General features: G+C 40.2%; 1 protein-coding gene across 1 annotated transcript in view; it reads right to left on the bottom strand.

Annotated features, from left to right (window-relative positions):
* Positions 1 to 674: 674 nt before the first annotated feature.
* LOC129441446 (dynamin-2) overlaps positions 675 to 17883 on the bottom strand; it is a 42323-nt gene continuing 25114 nt past the window's right edge. The window contains exons 15-21 of the mRNA XM_055201103.2: positions 14203 to 14316; positions 5637 to 5746; positions 5132 to 5243; positions 3901 to 4065; positions 3377 to 3615; positions 3037 to 3210; positions 675 to 1828 (exon numbers count right to left, since the gene is read on the bottom strand). Of these exons, the coding sequence (XP_055057078.1) occupies positions 1786 to 1828; positions 3037 to 3210; positions 3377 to 3615; positions 3901 to 4065; positions 5132 to 5243; positions 5637 to 5746; positions 14203 to 14316 (957 nt within the window). The 3' untranslated portion in view covers positions 675 to 1785. The remainder of the gene's footprint in view (positions 1829 to 3036; positions 3211 to 3376; positions 3616 to 3900; positions 4066 to 5131; positions 5244 to 5636; positions 5747 to 14202; positions 14317 to 17883) is intronic.

The following is a 17883-nucleotide window of genomic DNA, read 5'->3' as shown; positions in this document are numbered from 1 at the left end:
TTGAGCTCGGGAAAGGCGCTATAAAAATTAAACATATTATTATAATTATTATTCATTCCTATGCGTTTCCATACTTTTTCGTGCCACTGTAATTCTAATATAGTTTCTAAAGAGACAAACAGTTGTTTTCACATTGTGGTGATGTAACAATAGCCGTCATAAATGTGGTATAATATATCTCCTTTGTTCCTTTTCTAATGGAATAAGGGCCAACAAATTGCATTTATATTTTAATATATATCTCAAGTGAAAGGCAGGTATGTGATTGTGGACCCTTATGTTTTGAGCCATATTTAATGTAAAATGTAAAGCTGACAGGAAGCATTTACTCATTAAATGTATAATTATTATTATTTTTTAAATTATAAATTAAATGTATAATTATATTGTTGTCTTTAGAAATAATGTCAGAAATGTTATCATACACCTTCAGATGTTTAAGATGATGGTTTTGGTTCAGTGAGCCTAACTACTTTGAGTAATGTATTTAGTGTTTAATGAATAATAAGAAGAAATAATTTATTGAAATATAAATATAATAAATATGTACTGTAATATGTGCCTAGTAATTAACTAGGTATCATTGAATAATGAGTAAATCTAAACATGTCTCTTTTGAGTTTATATTATTTTCTTTTACAACCATCCAACTAAAGATAACACAACACGGCAGATGCTCTTCTTTAATCTTTAATACATTTCATATACGTGTTGGAGGAGTACAGTACATCAAGATATCTATAGTAAAACACACTGTATGACTGATGTTTGTCTGAGAATAAAGTTCAAATCAAATCTAACTAATATACATTTTCCAGCATTTATTCAACCTAAACTAAAGCGTCGCTGTCTAATCCTCTTATTAAGCTCATATGAAGAAACTCACCAGCATCAGAAATCATCCGCTTCATTCATCTCAACTGGTAAGGATTAGATGATCCGGTTTTAAACTGTTTTAAATGCCCATCTCTTCAGTAATATTAACAGATAAGGAAACACTTTGAAAAGATCGAATAGTCAACATCAAATCTCAGGGGCACTTACAGATGTTACACCACCTAATGCAAACTCACACACACACACTTAACTTACTATTTAACATACCAGAAATCTGGTTTAAGATGTGGATTAACTGTCATGAACTAGTCTTACTAGGCAGGCAGCACATTTACATGTCCTGTATAGATAACAGCAGCTAAAGGTGTACATACGGTATATTCATGTTTACTGAATGAGGAGCGTTTATATCCTGTGTTTACTGTAAACCACACATGCAAAACAACACTTATTATTTCATATTCACAACAAGTCAAATAAATAAAGAACTGTAAAAGAATACAAACATTATTTACCTCGCATTAAAAACACTGAGCGCTACAAGAGAAACACTTACCACATCATAATATTCAACTATTTTAAATACATTTACCTTTTAATTTAGCCACACGCACGCACACATGCACACACGCGTGCACAGACACGCACACACACACGCGCACACACACACACACACACACACACAGTACTATGGTATCATGTGGACACACAAGTGTAAACAAACACATGCATCACTGCAGTACTGCCACACAAAGCACAACATCAGCACGGCCTGCAGAGGACCGACAGACATAAACAACACAAAACATACAAACACTCAACACAATAAAGGAAGAATACATCATCTAACGAATACAGAACAAGAAGATATCAGTAGGACAGGTGAGGACATGCAGGAGCTTTACAGAACTTTGGTACAGGACAGATGTTAAGTTTATTGAGAAGAGTTTAGGGAGGGAGTTGTCTGGTTGGAGAAGGTGGAGGTCGACGGCTACATTACAAGTGTGGTTAATGACATCAGATGTGTCGAAGAGAAAGAGTTTGTTTGGAAGGGGTGAAGGGGTAAGAGACAAAAAAGACAAAATTAGTAATTAGCTAACAGTAAAATACATTTGTGAGCGTTTATCTTTGTATGTTCATGCACATAATATATACCTGACACATTATGTCTACATCATTTATTATAAATACAGTTTTTTACAGACCCTAGGACACACCTCTCAACACCCAGGTCACTTCCGCCAAACCCCCCACACAGTTCTCCTAACCAACTTTCAGCTTGGCAAAGCAGTTCATTTCACATTCAAAATGCACAACAACTACCAAAACACTTTATTTGGGTCTCGAATCAACGCATTCTTTCAGAACACTAGCAAAGGTTGATAGCCGACAAACACACTTTGTCACCCACAAAACAATGACCTAAAAAACACTAACAACATGTAGCATTATACAATGTTTTCTCTGTTTATAATTCACTGCAATATACGTTACTGGAATGAATCAGACATGATGCAGAATTCTTCAATATTTTATGTAGTTTTTTTTTTTTTTGCACTGAGTAATTCCAAAATACAAGAATTTATATACACACCATCCACTGATACAGATACAATAGTAATGCTAATCTACTCTGTACTTTGGCCAATTGTTTTTATAGCATTTAATTTTAAGATTTAAAATATATTTCATACAAATATTACTGTAGAAATGAAGCAAACTGCTGTCTTACTGAGTTTTGTATTATGTTATTGTTTGAACATACCGGTATGTTTAACAGTTTTGAACACAGTATGTAAGCATGTGCAAATTGTCCTGTATGTATAAAGAGTTTTGGCAGTTGTTGTGTCTGAGTGAGAAAACAATTCATGAAATTTGAGAGATGTAGTTATTGGTATGCATTTTGTGCCAAAGCAATGATAATTCATCCTCAGTTTAGCCCACATAGACTTCTGTTGTGCTCACTGTGTGAAGAGTTTTGCAAAAGTGACCTAAGAGTATTGAGAAATGTGTCCTAGTATCTGTAAAAAATTGTAAATGAATGACTCGACTTCATCATCCTCATATTAGGGTCTGTTATAGCACATGCACATACAACAGAACTGAGTGAGTGATTCATGCATGGATTTATTTACCTGTCTTGCTCTGAAACAAAACCATGGGCTATAAAAAAGACAATAGTGTTAGGTGACAGCTCACCTGGGAATGTTAGGAGGCGCTCTGTTGGGTCGATTGGGGATCTGTGGACTGTCAGCGGTGTTATTTAAGGGTCCTAACGGTCCAGGACGAGATGGAGGTGGAGGAGCTCCTCTACCGGCCGGCCTCTGGCCTGCAGACATCCTTCGAGGAGCAGAGGGACTGGGTGGAGGAGATCTGGCAGAAATGAGGAATAGAGAGAGAGAGAGAGAGAGAGAGAGAGAGAGGACAGATCATCTATGCTTTTTAACCCTAAACTGCTTGATGTCAATAAATCACAGACCATCCTGTCATCTGCTCCAGAAATCCCACAGCCAGTATCAATGAACCCAGTGTGAGTTACCTGCGAGATCCAGCCTGTCCAGCCTGAAGCCACGAGCTATCTACAGGAGGTGGAAGTGGAGTGGAGATGGTAGTGGTGGAGATATCTCCAATGATAGCCAGAGCTTCCTTCAGGGCGTGATGCGTGCGTAGCACTTCTTCTCTGCGCTGGACCTGCTCCTGAGATTCATCCATCAGAGCGTTCTGATCTCCAGCCGAATACAACTGAGCCAGAAGCTCTGCGTTAATGAAGTCCTTCACCTTTAAAAGAGATCATCCACACGTCGTCAGGCTGTTTGATCGTAGTATCGTACAACGCTGAGCTGAACATGAAAACGGATCGAAACGTTTCCACTAAAGTTTGTCTGGACACTAAAGAAAAGCAATTCACTGCGATCGCTGAGGAAAAAGTAAAGTCTCCACACACAGGACAGTGATTGCAAGTCATTATAGTATTATAAATATAATATGGCTTTGACAGTTATACAATAACAATGCGTTTATTCAATGAATGCTGCCATCAACCAAGTAACAAAAAACACTTACATTATTGATCATGAGGTGCATAATGGTTTTGGGCATGAGGTCACGGATGCATTTGCTGACTATGGCCATGTAGGAGTCCACCAGGTTACGAATGGTCTCCACTTTTCTCTCCAGCTGAGGATCCATTGAGAAGTTCTCAGAAGGACCAGAACTTTCAGTATCCACCTGAAGAAACACAGAGATGAAGAGATCAGAAGTGTGAGGATTATAATGTGAATGGAAGAAAAACTCTCTTATCATGTCAATTATACAACAGTTTAACTCTTTGCACTATTACTGTTCACGTCTGTTGCTAGATAACTAGGTGCTCACGTCACTTTTTAACTTGCGCTTTAAATCTACAGGTTCAGAAACATTAAGAAAGCTGATGTGTGCGTTTATTCATACAGGTGAGCGAGAAACTAATCTAACTTAAGTCGGCTGCCGTCTCTCTTATACACCCCGTGTCTGTGTAGGTACTATTAACACAGTCTAAAAATAAATTCAAGTGGACCAGAATAAATTAACTCTTTCCCCGCCATTATCTCGTCAATCCGCAACTTATTAAACCTAGAAGTATCGCCCAAGGGCAAACAGCTGTATGTCTGTCTAAGATTATAATGATCGCTTTGCATCTCATCTCTATCAAAAGTCCTTTACAAAAATGAAAACATCTCAGCTTTTAGCTCAAAAAATTTGGTGTTTTTGAAGAAACCTACCCACATTTGAAAGATGATAAAAAGAGAACTGACGAAGGTAGGATGAAACGTTTTTTTTTTGTTTGTTTGAAAGCAGACGGTCTGTTCTTTCATTTAATATATTGTATGTTTATATATTTAAAGAAGATCTTTTTTGAAAGACATTAAACTTTTGTAAAAATCATGAAAAAATCTGTCGGGGAAAGAGCTGTGCAAAACCACAGCGCCCCCTCATGCACCCCAAACCCAGTTTTGGCTAGATGGGATACAGCTATAGCTTAAATCTTGCGAGATGTTGGGTTTAGGCTTAGGATTAGGATAAAACAGAGCTCATTTGCCGAGATTTTGGCCATTGCTGTATCCCTTCTAGCCACAATCCCAAACCGACAGCGCTCTGATGATCTGAGGAGAATTGGGTGTCAAACATACTCAATAATCTGCTGCTTCATAACTAGAGTTGACTCATGGCTGTACTGATATAAAGTCACATCACACACCTGTATAATATATAAATATCTTCTAAATAATATTGAGGAACAGTGTCAGGTACTCACAGCGGCCCTTTCTGGATAGACACCTGCACGTAAGAGTGATGCTCTCCAGCTCTCCACCTCCTCCAGATTGTCACACGCCAGCTCCAAAAACCGATTGTCCTTAAAAACATTTCTGGAAGGAAGATAAAACATTACAAGGCGGGGTGCATGAGTACCAAAACACACTTGTAGCCAATCAGCAGTAAGGGGCGTGTCTACTAACCGACATCATTGTCTAAGGTTGTGCATGTCTGGGGCGGGTCTATCAAAAGAAAGTCCAGATTCTATTGGGGTAGGGGCGTGTCTGTTTAAGTGATTTTAAATGTCAACATTGGCTTTCAGAAATCATGCACCCCGCCTTTAACAATAACATCTCATCTGTGTGTACACCAACCTGTAACACTCTTAGTAAAAAAACATTTGAAATACTGACGATTGAATAAGATCATGATGAACTGATGTATGCATGTATGAACTATAAGATAGTTATAATAGTGCGTCACATATATTACACCTCTGTGCTTACCGCTGCTCTGTGTTGAAAATGGCAAACATGTGTTTGCTGGACATAAAGCTTTTCTCCACATCTCTCACTTTTAGGTTGTCCAACGGCAACATGTACTTCTTCTCTTTCTCCTGTAAGATTCAGAAGATGTATATATAAACTACAGTAAATCATTGAGGTGAATAATTCAATCTCAGTGCAGGATCTTGAGGAACGCAAGACAAATTTGTGAGTATGAGGGAAATGCATTATTAAATTGGAAAAGAAATTAATATTACGAAAAAGAAAACATGGAAGAATAGGCAGAAGAAAGTTGGGCTGAACGATAGAAAAGTCATATTTTAACTATAAAATGGTCAGACTTTTATTGCTGCAGTGTTTCTGACACGGTTAAATTGAGCTCTGGTTATGCTGTTATGTTTTTAAATCAAATCATATACATTTACCTGTGTGACAGTATGAAGGCAAGTTAAATGTCCCTACTGAAAAATCCAGCTAAGACCAGCATAAGCTGGTAAGCTGGTTTTAGCTGGTCTCCAGCTTGGTTTTAGCTGGTTTTGCTGGTGTAGGAAGCTGGTTTTGCTGGTGTAGCAAGCTGGTCTAGCTGTGTTTTGGTCACGTTTTAAGCTGGTCTAGCTGGACTTAGCTGGTCAGGCTGGAAGACCAGCAGGCCCACCAGCATGACCAGCTTTGTCAGACTGGGAGGACCGGCTTAAACCACCTTAAACCAGCTAAAACCAGCTACCAGCTTATGCTGGTCTTAGCTGGATTTTTCAGTAGGGGTAGTGACGTTCTTAGTGTTCAGAGACCAATGTCAAAAGCATTTTAACTTCCATTATCTTCCTGTTTCAATGGTGTGTTTACGCACGCTTTTAATACAGTTTTGTGTGCTGCTGTAGCATCACCGTCTCACCCTTTTGACTAACAGCAGCTGCTTCGGGAACGTGACGTTAACCAGTTAACCTTGACAGAGGACAGGTGCAAAAATGATCAAAAGTGTCTTTTAAAACATCAACCCAAAATGATCAATAGTGTTTTTTAAAACATCAACATATTTTTGCATTAACTCTTTCCCGCTATTGACGAGTAATCTCATAAATTAGAAGAAAACATTTTCCTGCTAATGACGCTTTCCTGTCGAGTTTTTATCCACTGGTGTTACCAAATTTATAAAAAAAACTGAAGCAAAAACTAATTTTACAAATTTTAAACTCCATGTGTGTTTTGATAATCATTCTGAATCTGATCTCTAACAAAATTACTTTATAAAAATGCAATTATTTCAGCTTTTTGTTCAAAATATGTTTTTTTGAATAAACCTACCCATATTAAAGTGGTTATAAAAAGAGAACAAGTTAAGATAGGATAAAAGTTTTTTTCCCGTTTTGTTTGTTTGTTTGAAAGCAGAGGGTCGGTTCTTTCATTTTATATATTTGTGTGTTTATATATTTATGAAAGAAAATTTTCCTGAAAGCCATTTTGTGAAACTTTCAACATTTCCTCTAATCTTAACTAACAGAGGTTCAATGGCTAAAGAATACAGCATTCCAGATTAATACAATTTAAAGGAGCACTCATTTCCACCACTGATTTTAAGTACACTCTCAACTTCCTGAAAAACAAAACCTTAATCATTACAATAAACCCAGAGCTGATTCCTCTAACGTACGCCAGAGATAGCTGTGCTCAACTCGGTCAAATGCCTTTTCCTGATCTAGAGAAATAAGACCAGTGTCTATATCCAATAACTTAGAGACATCCAAAATATCCCGAATTAAATACACATTATCAAAAATAGACCTGTTAGGCACACAGTAAGTTTAATTGTGATAGATAACCTGTCCAAACACCTCCCTCAACCTGATGGCCAAAGTTTTAGAAAGAAGTTTTAGGTTTGAACACAAGAGCGATACATTATTCTCGTGTAGTCACTCAAATTAGTGTCGTACCAAGAAACAAGTAAGAGCTCACACATGTACGTCTGACTTCGTCTTTTACTAGAACAACACTTCCTGAACATGTGAAGAGTTACAACCAATCAGCATGCAGTATTCAAATGACCACATACGTGGGCTGATAATATTACATCCCCCTTTTTATGAAGTAGTAAGTTACAACACAAATATGAACTGGCAGATTGAACACCCAAAATTTACGTCACGTCACATTGGGGGCAAAATATTTAGCATTGCACCTATGGAACAGATTTACAATGGCTTCTTATTATTGCATAAGCATATAAGCATAAACATATTGGTAAGTTATGTAACTTAGAGTAATTAGATGACGTATTGTGACTAATGACATGCAGAACATACTGTCAACACAACTCTTTTTAAATTAGCGTCCATATCTTTGCAATATACGATTCACATCTTACTGAACATCAGAAGTTTATTTTACAGATCAAGAATGTCTCTAGGTTTTACCATGCGACCAGAGTATGTAAACTGAGTAGATGCAGCTTGCTGTTGCACATTGCAAGTGTTTTCTTTTGTACCACCTGTATCCACAGGCGGATCAATGTGCATTGTCTGAGGTGCTGGATCTTTTACTTCTGATGTTATCTCCTTGGTTTCCATTAAGTGTCTGCGATTGCGGCCGAACACTTGATCATCAGGGGTGCGGATAAGATACGACCGTTGTGTATCTGCAGGTTGCAATACGGTAGCGGGCATCCATCGTCCATCAGCTTGCTGAAAACGAACATTAACCCCTTGTGCCAATGTGGACAATGGCTGTGCGGTACGATCATAGTACTGCCTTTGTTTTGTTTGTTTAAGTTTCCGTTTCGCACTCACCAGTTTTTTGTCGACAACTTGAGGTTGTAGCTGTTTTCCTGACACAGGCAAGATGGAGCGAAGACGTCGACTCATCAGCAATTGCGAGGGAGACTGAAATCCATCAACAGGAGTGTTTCTGTGTTCGAGTAAGCTGAGGTAAGGGTCCTTCTTCTCAGCATGTGCTTTATTTAGTATGGCCTTTGCTGTCTGCACTGTCTTTTCAGCAAGACCATTGCTTTGCGGGTAGTGCGGAGTAGATGTTCCATGTGCAAAGTCCCACTGGATTGCAAAATCTTTGAAGTTATGCGAGCTGTATTGTGGGCCATTATCTGAAATTATTCTCTCAGGCACACCATGCCTGGCGAAGATGGCCTTCAGCTTATAAATAACTGCTGATTATGTTGTCGAATGGAGTTTCTCCATCTCGAAGAATCTGCTGTAGTAATCTACAACTATTAAATAGTTGTCTCCGTTCCACATGAATAAGTCTGTCGCGACGATCTGCCACGGACGTTCAGGGATCTGGTAAGAGATCATGGGCTCTTTTGGGTTAGATTTTTGGAGCTCTAAGCATGTGATACATCTTTCCACCATTTCCTCAATTTGTTTGTTCATACCTGGCCAAAATAAAAGATCTCTGGCTCTTTGCTTGCTCCTCTCAATTCCCATGTGTCCCGTGTGTATGCGCTCTAGCATTTCCTTTCTCAGTGCATGTGGAATGATGATTTTCTCACCTTTAAACAGGAGTCCGTCGATTTCTGAGATCTCATCCCTGTGATTCCAGTACTCAGAAAGGCTGGAGGGGCACGTCTTCCTCACATCAGGCCAACCGGCTTTTATGACACTTCTCAGTGAGATAAACTGGATCTTGCTCTGTTGCTTTTTGGATGTCTGTTAACTTTGTCACTTATGGGAAGATTAGCCACAATTGTGTGAATTTGTGCATCCATATCCTCATACAGTGATTCAAGTCTGTACGCAATGGACTTCCTGGACAGCGCATCTGCTATTGGAATGCGATGCACAATTGTAATATCGTACCTGTAATTGAAGGATCATTTTCTGAAGGCGCGGAGGTGCAGCCGCAAGAGGCTTTCTCAAGATGGGTTCTAAAGTTTTGTGATCTGACTCAACAATAACCTTTCTGCCATAGACGTACGCGTGAAAACGTTTGCATCCAAATACCACAGCATATAACTCCTTTTCGATCTGTGCATAGTTTTCTTCTGTTGGTGTGAGGGATTTCGAAGCATATGCAATGGGTTTGTGGTCCTGGAGGAGTACGGCGCCTAGGCCACTTTTTGACGCATCTACCTGCAGGCGGAGCTCTTTACCAGGGTCGTAGTAAGAGAGAACAGGCTCTCGTGTGATCAGCTCTTTCATCTTCTCAAATGCTTAGTGTGAGGCTCGTCCCACACAAACTCATTATTTTGCTTCAAGAGCAGCCTCAGAGGTGCGTTTATTTCAGACAGGTTTGGTGCAAATCTGGTCAGGTAATTAACCATACCTAAGATTTTTTCCAGCTCCGACTTATTCTTCGGAGGGCTCATGAGATTTTTTCTGGATCAGGTTTGAGGCCTTCACGTGTTAGCTTGTGCCCGAAGTAACTGACCTCAGGGACGCATATCATGCTTTTGTCTGGGTTGAGGCGTACTCCTTTTTCCCGGGTCCTCGTTAGCACAGTGCGCAAGTTGGCATCATGTTCCTCTTTTGTTTTTCCAAAGACGAGTATGTCGTCTACAATGGCTGCAACGCCATCGAGCCCTTCATAAGTCTCATCTATTTTTCTCTGAAACTCATCTTTAGCAGACATCAGTCCAAAAGGTAGACATAGAAACCTGTACCTTCCAACTACCGTATTGAATGTTGTTAGTTTTGACGACTCTTCTGACAGCTTGATAGCCCAATATCCAGATTTTGCGTGCTCCAGACTGAAGAACTGTGCTCCAGCGAGTTTTGGGGTAATGTCCTCCAGAGTCGGCAGGGGGTAATGGGGTCTTTTGATCGCTTTATTCAGGTCTCTGGGGTCTAAACATACCCTGAGTTTTCCAGTGCGCGGTTTTTCAACAACCACCAGGGCATTAACCCAGTCTGTGGGCTCTGTGACCTTAACGATGATGCCTGCTTTTTCCATGCTGTCTAACTTCTCCTTGAGGCGACTGCGCAGCATGAACGGAATCCTCCTTGGTGGATATACAACAGGGACAGCTGCAGGATCCAGGTGTATAGTGCATTCTCCTGGGAACTGACCAATCCCTTGGAAGACATCCTGGAACTCTTGTATGATACTACAGGGTTTGTTTGTGTCTGCATCCACTGAAAAGACAAGTTTTATCAACCCCATGTCTAGACATGCTCCCAAACCAAGTACAGGGGGTGCAGGTGTGTTCACAACACAGAATTCCAGCAAATCCACTGTGTCTTTGTATCTACAGTTCAACTGACATGTCCCTTTAACATCAAGTGGTTCTCCACCATAGCCTGTTAGACGGCGCATTGCAGGTTTCAGTTCTGTTGTACTGAACAGGTTTTTAAATCTACTGGCTGGAATAATATTCACCTGGGCTCCGGTATCCAACTTAAATTTGACTTTCTTTGTTGGAGATCCTAATTCCAGTTCCGCAAAGGCCTGTTCACATTCTGTATTTCCATACTCTTTGTTAATGGCATCAATATACAGTTCATCCGACTCAAAAATGCCTGTATTTTCCACTGTGTGCACAGTTCTACGTGTAGCAGGTTGTTTTGATTCACATACCTTTGCGAAGTGGTTGAGTTTGTTATATATTTTGCACCGACGGCCTTTTGCCGGGCACACGTCTCTCTGGCTGTGTTTCTGCGCACATCGATCACATGACCTGTTTTTGTCGGTAACTCTATCCGTTTCCGTCGTTGGCGATTCGTGTTTCTTCCTGTACATTGTTGTCTTTTTGCTTAACACTGCGTGCGCGGCTTGGTTCTGCACTGCCGTGAGTTTATCGTCCTGAGCTGTTCTTGTGCTGCGTCATGGGAACGCGCAATATCAATTGCTTTTTCGAGTGTAAGATCAGCACCTTGATTTAGCAGTTTCTCTCTTACTTTAGGAGAGTTAGTTGCAAAAACAATGCGGTCACGTACCATTTCGTCACTGTTCGTATATCCGCAGTCTTTCACAAGCAGTTTAAGCTCCGTGACAAAGTGCTCGAATGTCTCGTGTTCCCCTTGTGTTTTTTCATGAAACTCGCGAAGATAGGGTTGGCTCTTGGCATGACATACTCCTCAAACTTATCATAATATGACTTAAGTTTTTTCGACTCATCTGCTGACAATATCCATGTATTATAAACATCTCGCCCCTTTTCGCCTACCCAAAGGAGCAGATAGCTGCACATGGTCTCTTCGGTTTTGTCATGCAGCGGTCCGGCGAACATGAGCTGCACGTGCTGACGAAATCTCCGCCATGCATCTGGCAAGTTTACCGAGTCCCAATCCATTTTCGGTGTAGGAACCCCCAACGAATCCATCATGCCACAGTCAATAAATTTCTGACACCATGTATTATTCTCGTGTAGTCACTCAAATTAGTGTCGTACCAAGAAACAAGTAAGAGCTCACACATGTACGTCTGACTTCGTCTTTTACTAGAACAACACTTCCTGAACATGTGAAGAGTTACAACCAATCAGCATGCAGTATTCAAATGACCACATACGTGGGCTGATAATATTACAGGCGCCAGTTCCTAATTTCGTTTAGGGCACCTTATTTTGGTAACAGGGATCTGAGGTAGTAATCCTCTGGCCAAAAGCTCAGAATAAAAAAGTATACCTCTTTTTTTATTTCTTCTTATAGGCTCGAATTCGTAAGCCATTCAATTAATATATGGTTGGACCATCCACTACTGCACTCTGAAATCGCAAACGATCGCAGACTAGAGCTTCCAAAACCTTCTTTTTAGCATTAAGGCGCTCAATATGCCCCTGATTTCCTGTGGACTCTACTAAATTTTGCAGTTCCACTGTTTCAGTCTCCAGAGAACTCATTGATTGGGAAATGTCCTTGGATACATTAAGAGTGTATTGACGGCACAGTTGCTGTATTTCTATTTTTTCATGATCCCACCAGGACCGGCGATAGGAGAACTAGTCAGTTGCCTAAGGTGACAAATGTGTTGTAGGGGGAGGGGAGTTGTGTTACGTTAGGCAAGTGCTCATCTGCTGGCGCTATGATCTAAAATGAAGCAGTCTACTAAACCCTCTGGCGCACACAGACGAAAACTGAGAAAGGAAGAAGATAAGAAGAAGTTTATATGGCTAATAAACAAAAGAACTACAAACATGAAAGACAGAATACAAGACTTTAAAATAAGAGTACAAGACCGGGAAACACAGAACAGGAACTCAACATAGACTAAAAGTAAAAAAAAACACAACACTCTAAAAACAAACGGTGCTATATAGCACCAAAAGTGGTTCTTTGCTCGTAATAATAGAAGAACCGTTTTTAGTGCCATATAGCACCGGTGAAGCACCAGTGTAGAACCATATAGTGCTATGTAGAACCATATGTGGTGCTATATGGCCCTTATTTGGTTCTACACCGGTGCAACACAGGTGCTTCACCGGTGCTATATGGCACTAAAAACGGTTCTTCTATGATTACGAGCAAAGAACCACTTTTGGTGCTATATAGCACCGTTTGTTTTTAGAGTGAAGGTCAGGACGGTGACAACATGTTTTACTGAACCTCATATGATATATGCGACCACTGCAGTGATTTTTGTGGCTCAAAATAACCCCCCATTCCCACTCCATAAACCAATCATTGTCATTGATTCACTAGAACAGAGCTCAGACCACCTTTTTCTACTCTCGGGTTTGGTACCCCGGCTCCGCCTGACAGCTTTCACATTACAAGTTTTTTATGTTTCAAAATAAACTGCCAGCGTAAAAGTCCCCTTAGGGGTCGATCACACCAAAAGCGTTTATGGCAGTTACAGGCGCCTTTTTTGAATGATATTCTATGGGCAGGGAGAGTTTGCGCACTGTTTATGCGCGCCAAGCGCCTTGCGGTTTTTGCCGCCAGCCGCAGCACGCGCTTGAAGGAGCGCTGAGAGCGGAGAAGCGCCCGACGTCATTCGTGTCTTTCCATTGTCCAATCGAATGAGGGGAGATGTGGGCCTTAAGTTGTGGTGAGGAAAGTTTACAGTTGCTTTGAAGAACCGGACTCCACTCGCTCACTCTCTCCTGCATGTTTGTGCACCTCTCACCCTCAAACAAGGTCAAAGCAAGTGCCCTCTTTTTAAAGTTTCTGCTAATATGACAGTTAACAGCAAAAGAGCGCTCACGCTTCAATATTTGATTGACAAGACAGCTGACTCTGTGGTTGCTTAGCAATATAAAAAGCTGCTTCGCACTGCTCTTTTTTTAAAAAAGGCAGTGCGTCGCACCTTGCCTTTCCAAGCGTTTAAAGCGCATTTGGTGTGATTAACCCCTACAGTGTTTCATTTATGTGCAGCTGCTACAGTGTTTGTATTCTCATGATATTCTGGTCTTTAGATATACTGTATAGCAATAGAGAATAATTTTTTTATTATCTTCCCTATCCAATGGTTATTCAGAGATCATGTTTTACACATATGAGTTCCTATTTCATTAGAAATATGTCTACAAAAGTGAAATGGGTTGTGAAAATGAAGTTAAATTTGCAAAAAATAGATTGCCATGAGGTGCATTAAACAAACTAAAGGTCTTTCAGTTTTTGTAAAGGTTTAATTTTAAAGCATTGTCTATTCCAGAACAAACATCTCTGTCATACAGCCTCACCTCATCATCTTTGAACCAGGACAAGCTCTCAGCGCTCAGCACAAACCAGTACTCCTTCGCTCCACCTTTCATGATACTGATGTTGTTGATGGTCAACCAGCCCTTTCGAATCACCTAAAGAACCAAAATACAACACAATCACATGACCAAAACAAACAGAGAGCTGATCTGATTGAATTTGAGTCTAGGTTAATGGATGAGCTAAAGTGCAGTCTGCTGTTTAACAATTCTTAATTAATAATCATATCTACGGTATGAAGTCAAGATTAGTGTAAAGAATGATAGACTTCATACATAAAGCTTTTAAATATAAAAAACATGACAATTTTACAGATTACATTCTTATTTGCATTTATTACACTGCCCTCAAAAATGCTTGATTCTGATTGGCCACTTATGACATTTGCAGATTTGTTATTCCCAGATAACAACCACTCAAAACTAGGGGTGGGCGATATGACCAAAATCTTCTATCACAATAGACCCCTTCAAGGTTTGTAAACATTGATTGACTATCGGGTGCGCGCGCAGCACGGGGTCGAACTGTTCATACCATTTAGGCTTTATAATTTAATCTAACAGTGCTGAAAAATGATGACTTACCTCAAATGAAGGGAGCACTACAAACACAAGCCTCTTTGATCTTTGCATTGTCCCAGTCTGCACGTTAATTGCTTGCAGACGCAGATGTTGTATTTTTTTGTTTTTGAGATTCTGCATGACTCGCGAAAACTTAACGGAAGACCTGGTGCGATTTTCACAGCCCACGACGTAAGTAGGCATTTTTGACGATACCGAATAATACGCAACTGAATCTGCTGTAAAGACTTTTCTGACCCCGACATGCGCAGTGGGAACAGCCTGTGACGTGAACCGTGAAGGGGTCTATAGGATTAATTTTATATCATGATAACGATATGTATCACGGTAGAGTTTTTTATGTTTTAATAAGGTTTAAATCTTTAATACCATAGAAATGTTCATAATCTCACAAAAAACATATACAAGCATAGAAAGAAGATAAAAACAAACAAAACTCAAGCTCTCTGAAGATAAACAGTCAATGATATAAGAATGATTATGCATGTATGTATAGGCCTATATATATTTTTATTTAAGGTAGAAAAGTGATTTAATCAGGAGCAGTGAGAGATTTTCTCTCAATGCTGTTTGATTAACACGAGTGACAGACGGGAGCAAAATTAGGTAACTTCCCCTTTAAAGGTTCTCTAAGCGAATTCACGCGTTTTAGACCATAAAACATTTTTGTTACATACAGCAAACATCTCCTCACTATCTGCTTGCTTCCTGTCCGCTGATCAAACTGTAAAAAAACGCGATCTCTGTAGACAGCCCAGCCTCCACAAACTGCAATAATAACAAACTGGCCAAAACTAGAAACCATAGCAAAGTGTTCTAACCAATAAACGGCAAGAAGGATTTGGGGGTTGGCTTTGGGCGCTTTCATGAAAGCACGGAAGGGAGGGGGAGGAGTTAACTACGCTCAGTTTGTTTGAAAACACATTTCAAAAATCAACACACAGATTCGCTTAGAGAACCTTTAAGGCCAAAGTCCAGATCCAATACACTGTCACACATGCGCTTTCTCTTTTAGCTGTTTACTTTCTCTTAAAGGCACAGTCCACAATGTTTGAAAAACGCTTTGGAAAAGGAGACGGGCCGACTACCAAAACACACTTATAGCCAATCAGCAGTAAGGAGCGTGTCTACTAACCGACATCCTTGCCGGGTTGCGTATGTGTGGGGCGGGTCTATCAACAGAAGGTCCAGATTCTATTGGGGTAGGGGCGTGTTTGTTTAGGTGATTTCAAATATCAACATTGGCTTTCAAACATCGTGGACTCCGCCTTTAAGACCTAACTGGTCGTGTTTATGAGGATGCCTTCAAAGATGGGAATTTTGACGCATATGTGTATTTAAGGCCAATAAAGCGGAAAAATGTTCAAGAGCTTAATGAGCAGTGGTCGCGCGACTTGCGCGCTCCTCACAGACAGAAAGAGAGCAGCGGTTGCACGACTTGTCCGCTCCTGACACACAGAAAGAACGCACGCATACAGATCTGTTGTCTGTGTTTCAATGGCTTAAAATAACTTGTTTTAAAACTGCAGTGCTTAAATACGTGTACAAACGTTATGTTTTTGTGACGTGGGCGCGTAACCTCGATAGAAACGATAGTCCAAAATCTTTACCGGTTGACAAATTTCTACCGGTTTATTATGTCTACCGGTTTATCGCCCACCCCTACTCAAAACTAATAACAGCTGCAGACAGGTACAGTTTAATATATCACAAAATGAAATATTAATATGTGTTTTAATAACATATATGGCATTATATTTACAAATGATTAACCAAAAAGCGTGTTCATAACATTTGAATGTCTTGTCTTATCTTAAAACCATTTGTGATAAAAGAGACGCTCACTTTCACAAAATACACGCAAGAAACTCACTTAACAGTAAATCCTGATTACACATGAGATTATGTATCTGGCGAATGCGAGTATCTCTTTTATCATAAACCCTTTAGAAACATCTGCAGCAGGCACTTCTTTTGACAAGACACATGATGCACATTGGATCACTCCACGCGCAGAACACATATTTTGAAATGACGAACCACACACACGACGGGCTACATACATGTTGTGAGGAACTTCGCATCGAGCGCCCTTGAAAAAAGAACTCCCCGGTTGCCACTGTTCAAATGACCAAGGAAATCTTTTTGGTTTTAACTAGCACCCAATGCTGCATACAGTCAAACAATAAATTGCGCCATGAACCAAACCAATCAGTATGTTTAGTTTGCAAGTCCAACCCCCGAAACTTCCTGAACTTTGAAAAAGTACTACCAACGCAAGCAGGAACTTTCTGAGGGGCAAATTTTTACCCAGAACTTTATTTAGATCCTGGTTCCAGAGGTGGAATGCACTATGTCACCAGTGACCAGACTCCTGCAGGGTTATATCATTATATTTAACCCTGCTGTGTCTTATACAGGCTTCCCACACCTTAGTTTACTTCAAATTCAAGTACTTTCCAGGTCCAATACCCTCAAATTCAAGGACTAAATGTTGTATTGTGTTACCTTTTCAGATACATTGTTACAGTTCCCTTTCGAGGGAACTGGCGCTGCGTCACTGGGGTGATACTTTGGGGACGCCTCCAGGGGTAAGTGTGTCTGAATGTGTATATCAAATTCAACCAATGGTGAGGCTTAACGTCAAAGACAGGGGCTGAATCCATACTATATCGTAGGCAAAAAGCAGTAGGCGAACGAATAGTATATCCGAAACCTCAGTATACGTAAAAGGGTATGCAAGAATTACCGGGATTTTAGCACACGTTAAGTAGGTACTCAGGGTGACGCGGGAGCCAGGAAGTATATCGGCATCAAAAATATTGCCAAAGGCCACGTTACGGGGACGCAGGAAGTATGGCAAGGGAGATGCAGCGTCTCGTTCCCTTCTCAGGTAACAACAGTTACATTCGTAACCCGAGATGTTTTCATGTGTCAAACACAACTATGCAAAAAAAGCATTTTGGCATGAATCAACATTCGCATACAGAAGATATAAGCATTTAAAGTGAACAGTTTAGCACGTGTGCTTTAAAAGTCGAGAATTTTTATGATATTATCCTACACTACACAGGGAATAAT

This window comes from Misgurnus anguillicaudatus, chromosome 2, assembly GCF_027580225.2.
Source record: "Misgurnus anguillicaudatus chromosome 2, ASM2758022v2, whole genome shotgun sequence".
NCBI classification, from domain to species: domain Eukaryota; kingdom Metazoa; phylum Chordata; class Actinopteri; order Cypriniformes; family Cobitidae; genus Misgurnus; species Misgurnus anguillicaudatus.
This window is presented reverse-complemented; position numbering and strand designations above follow the sequence as displayed.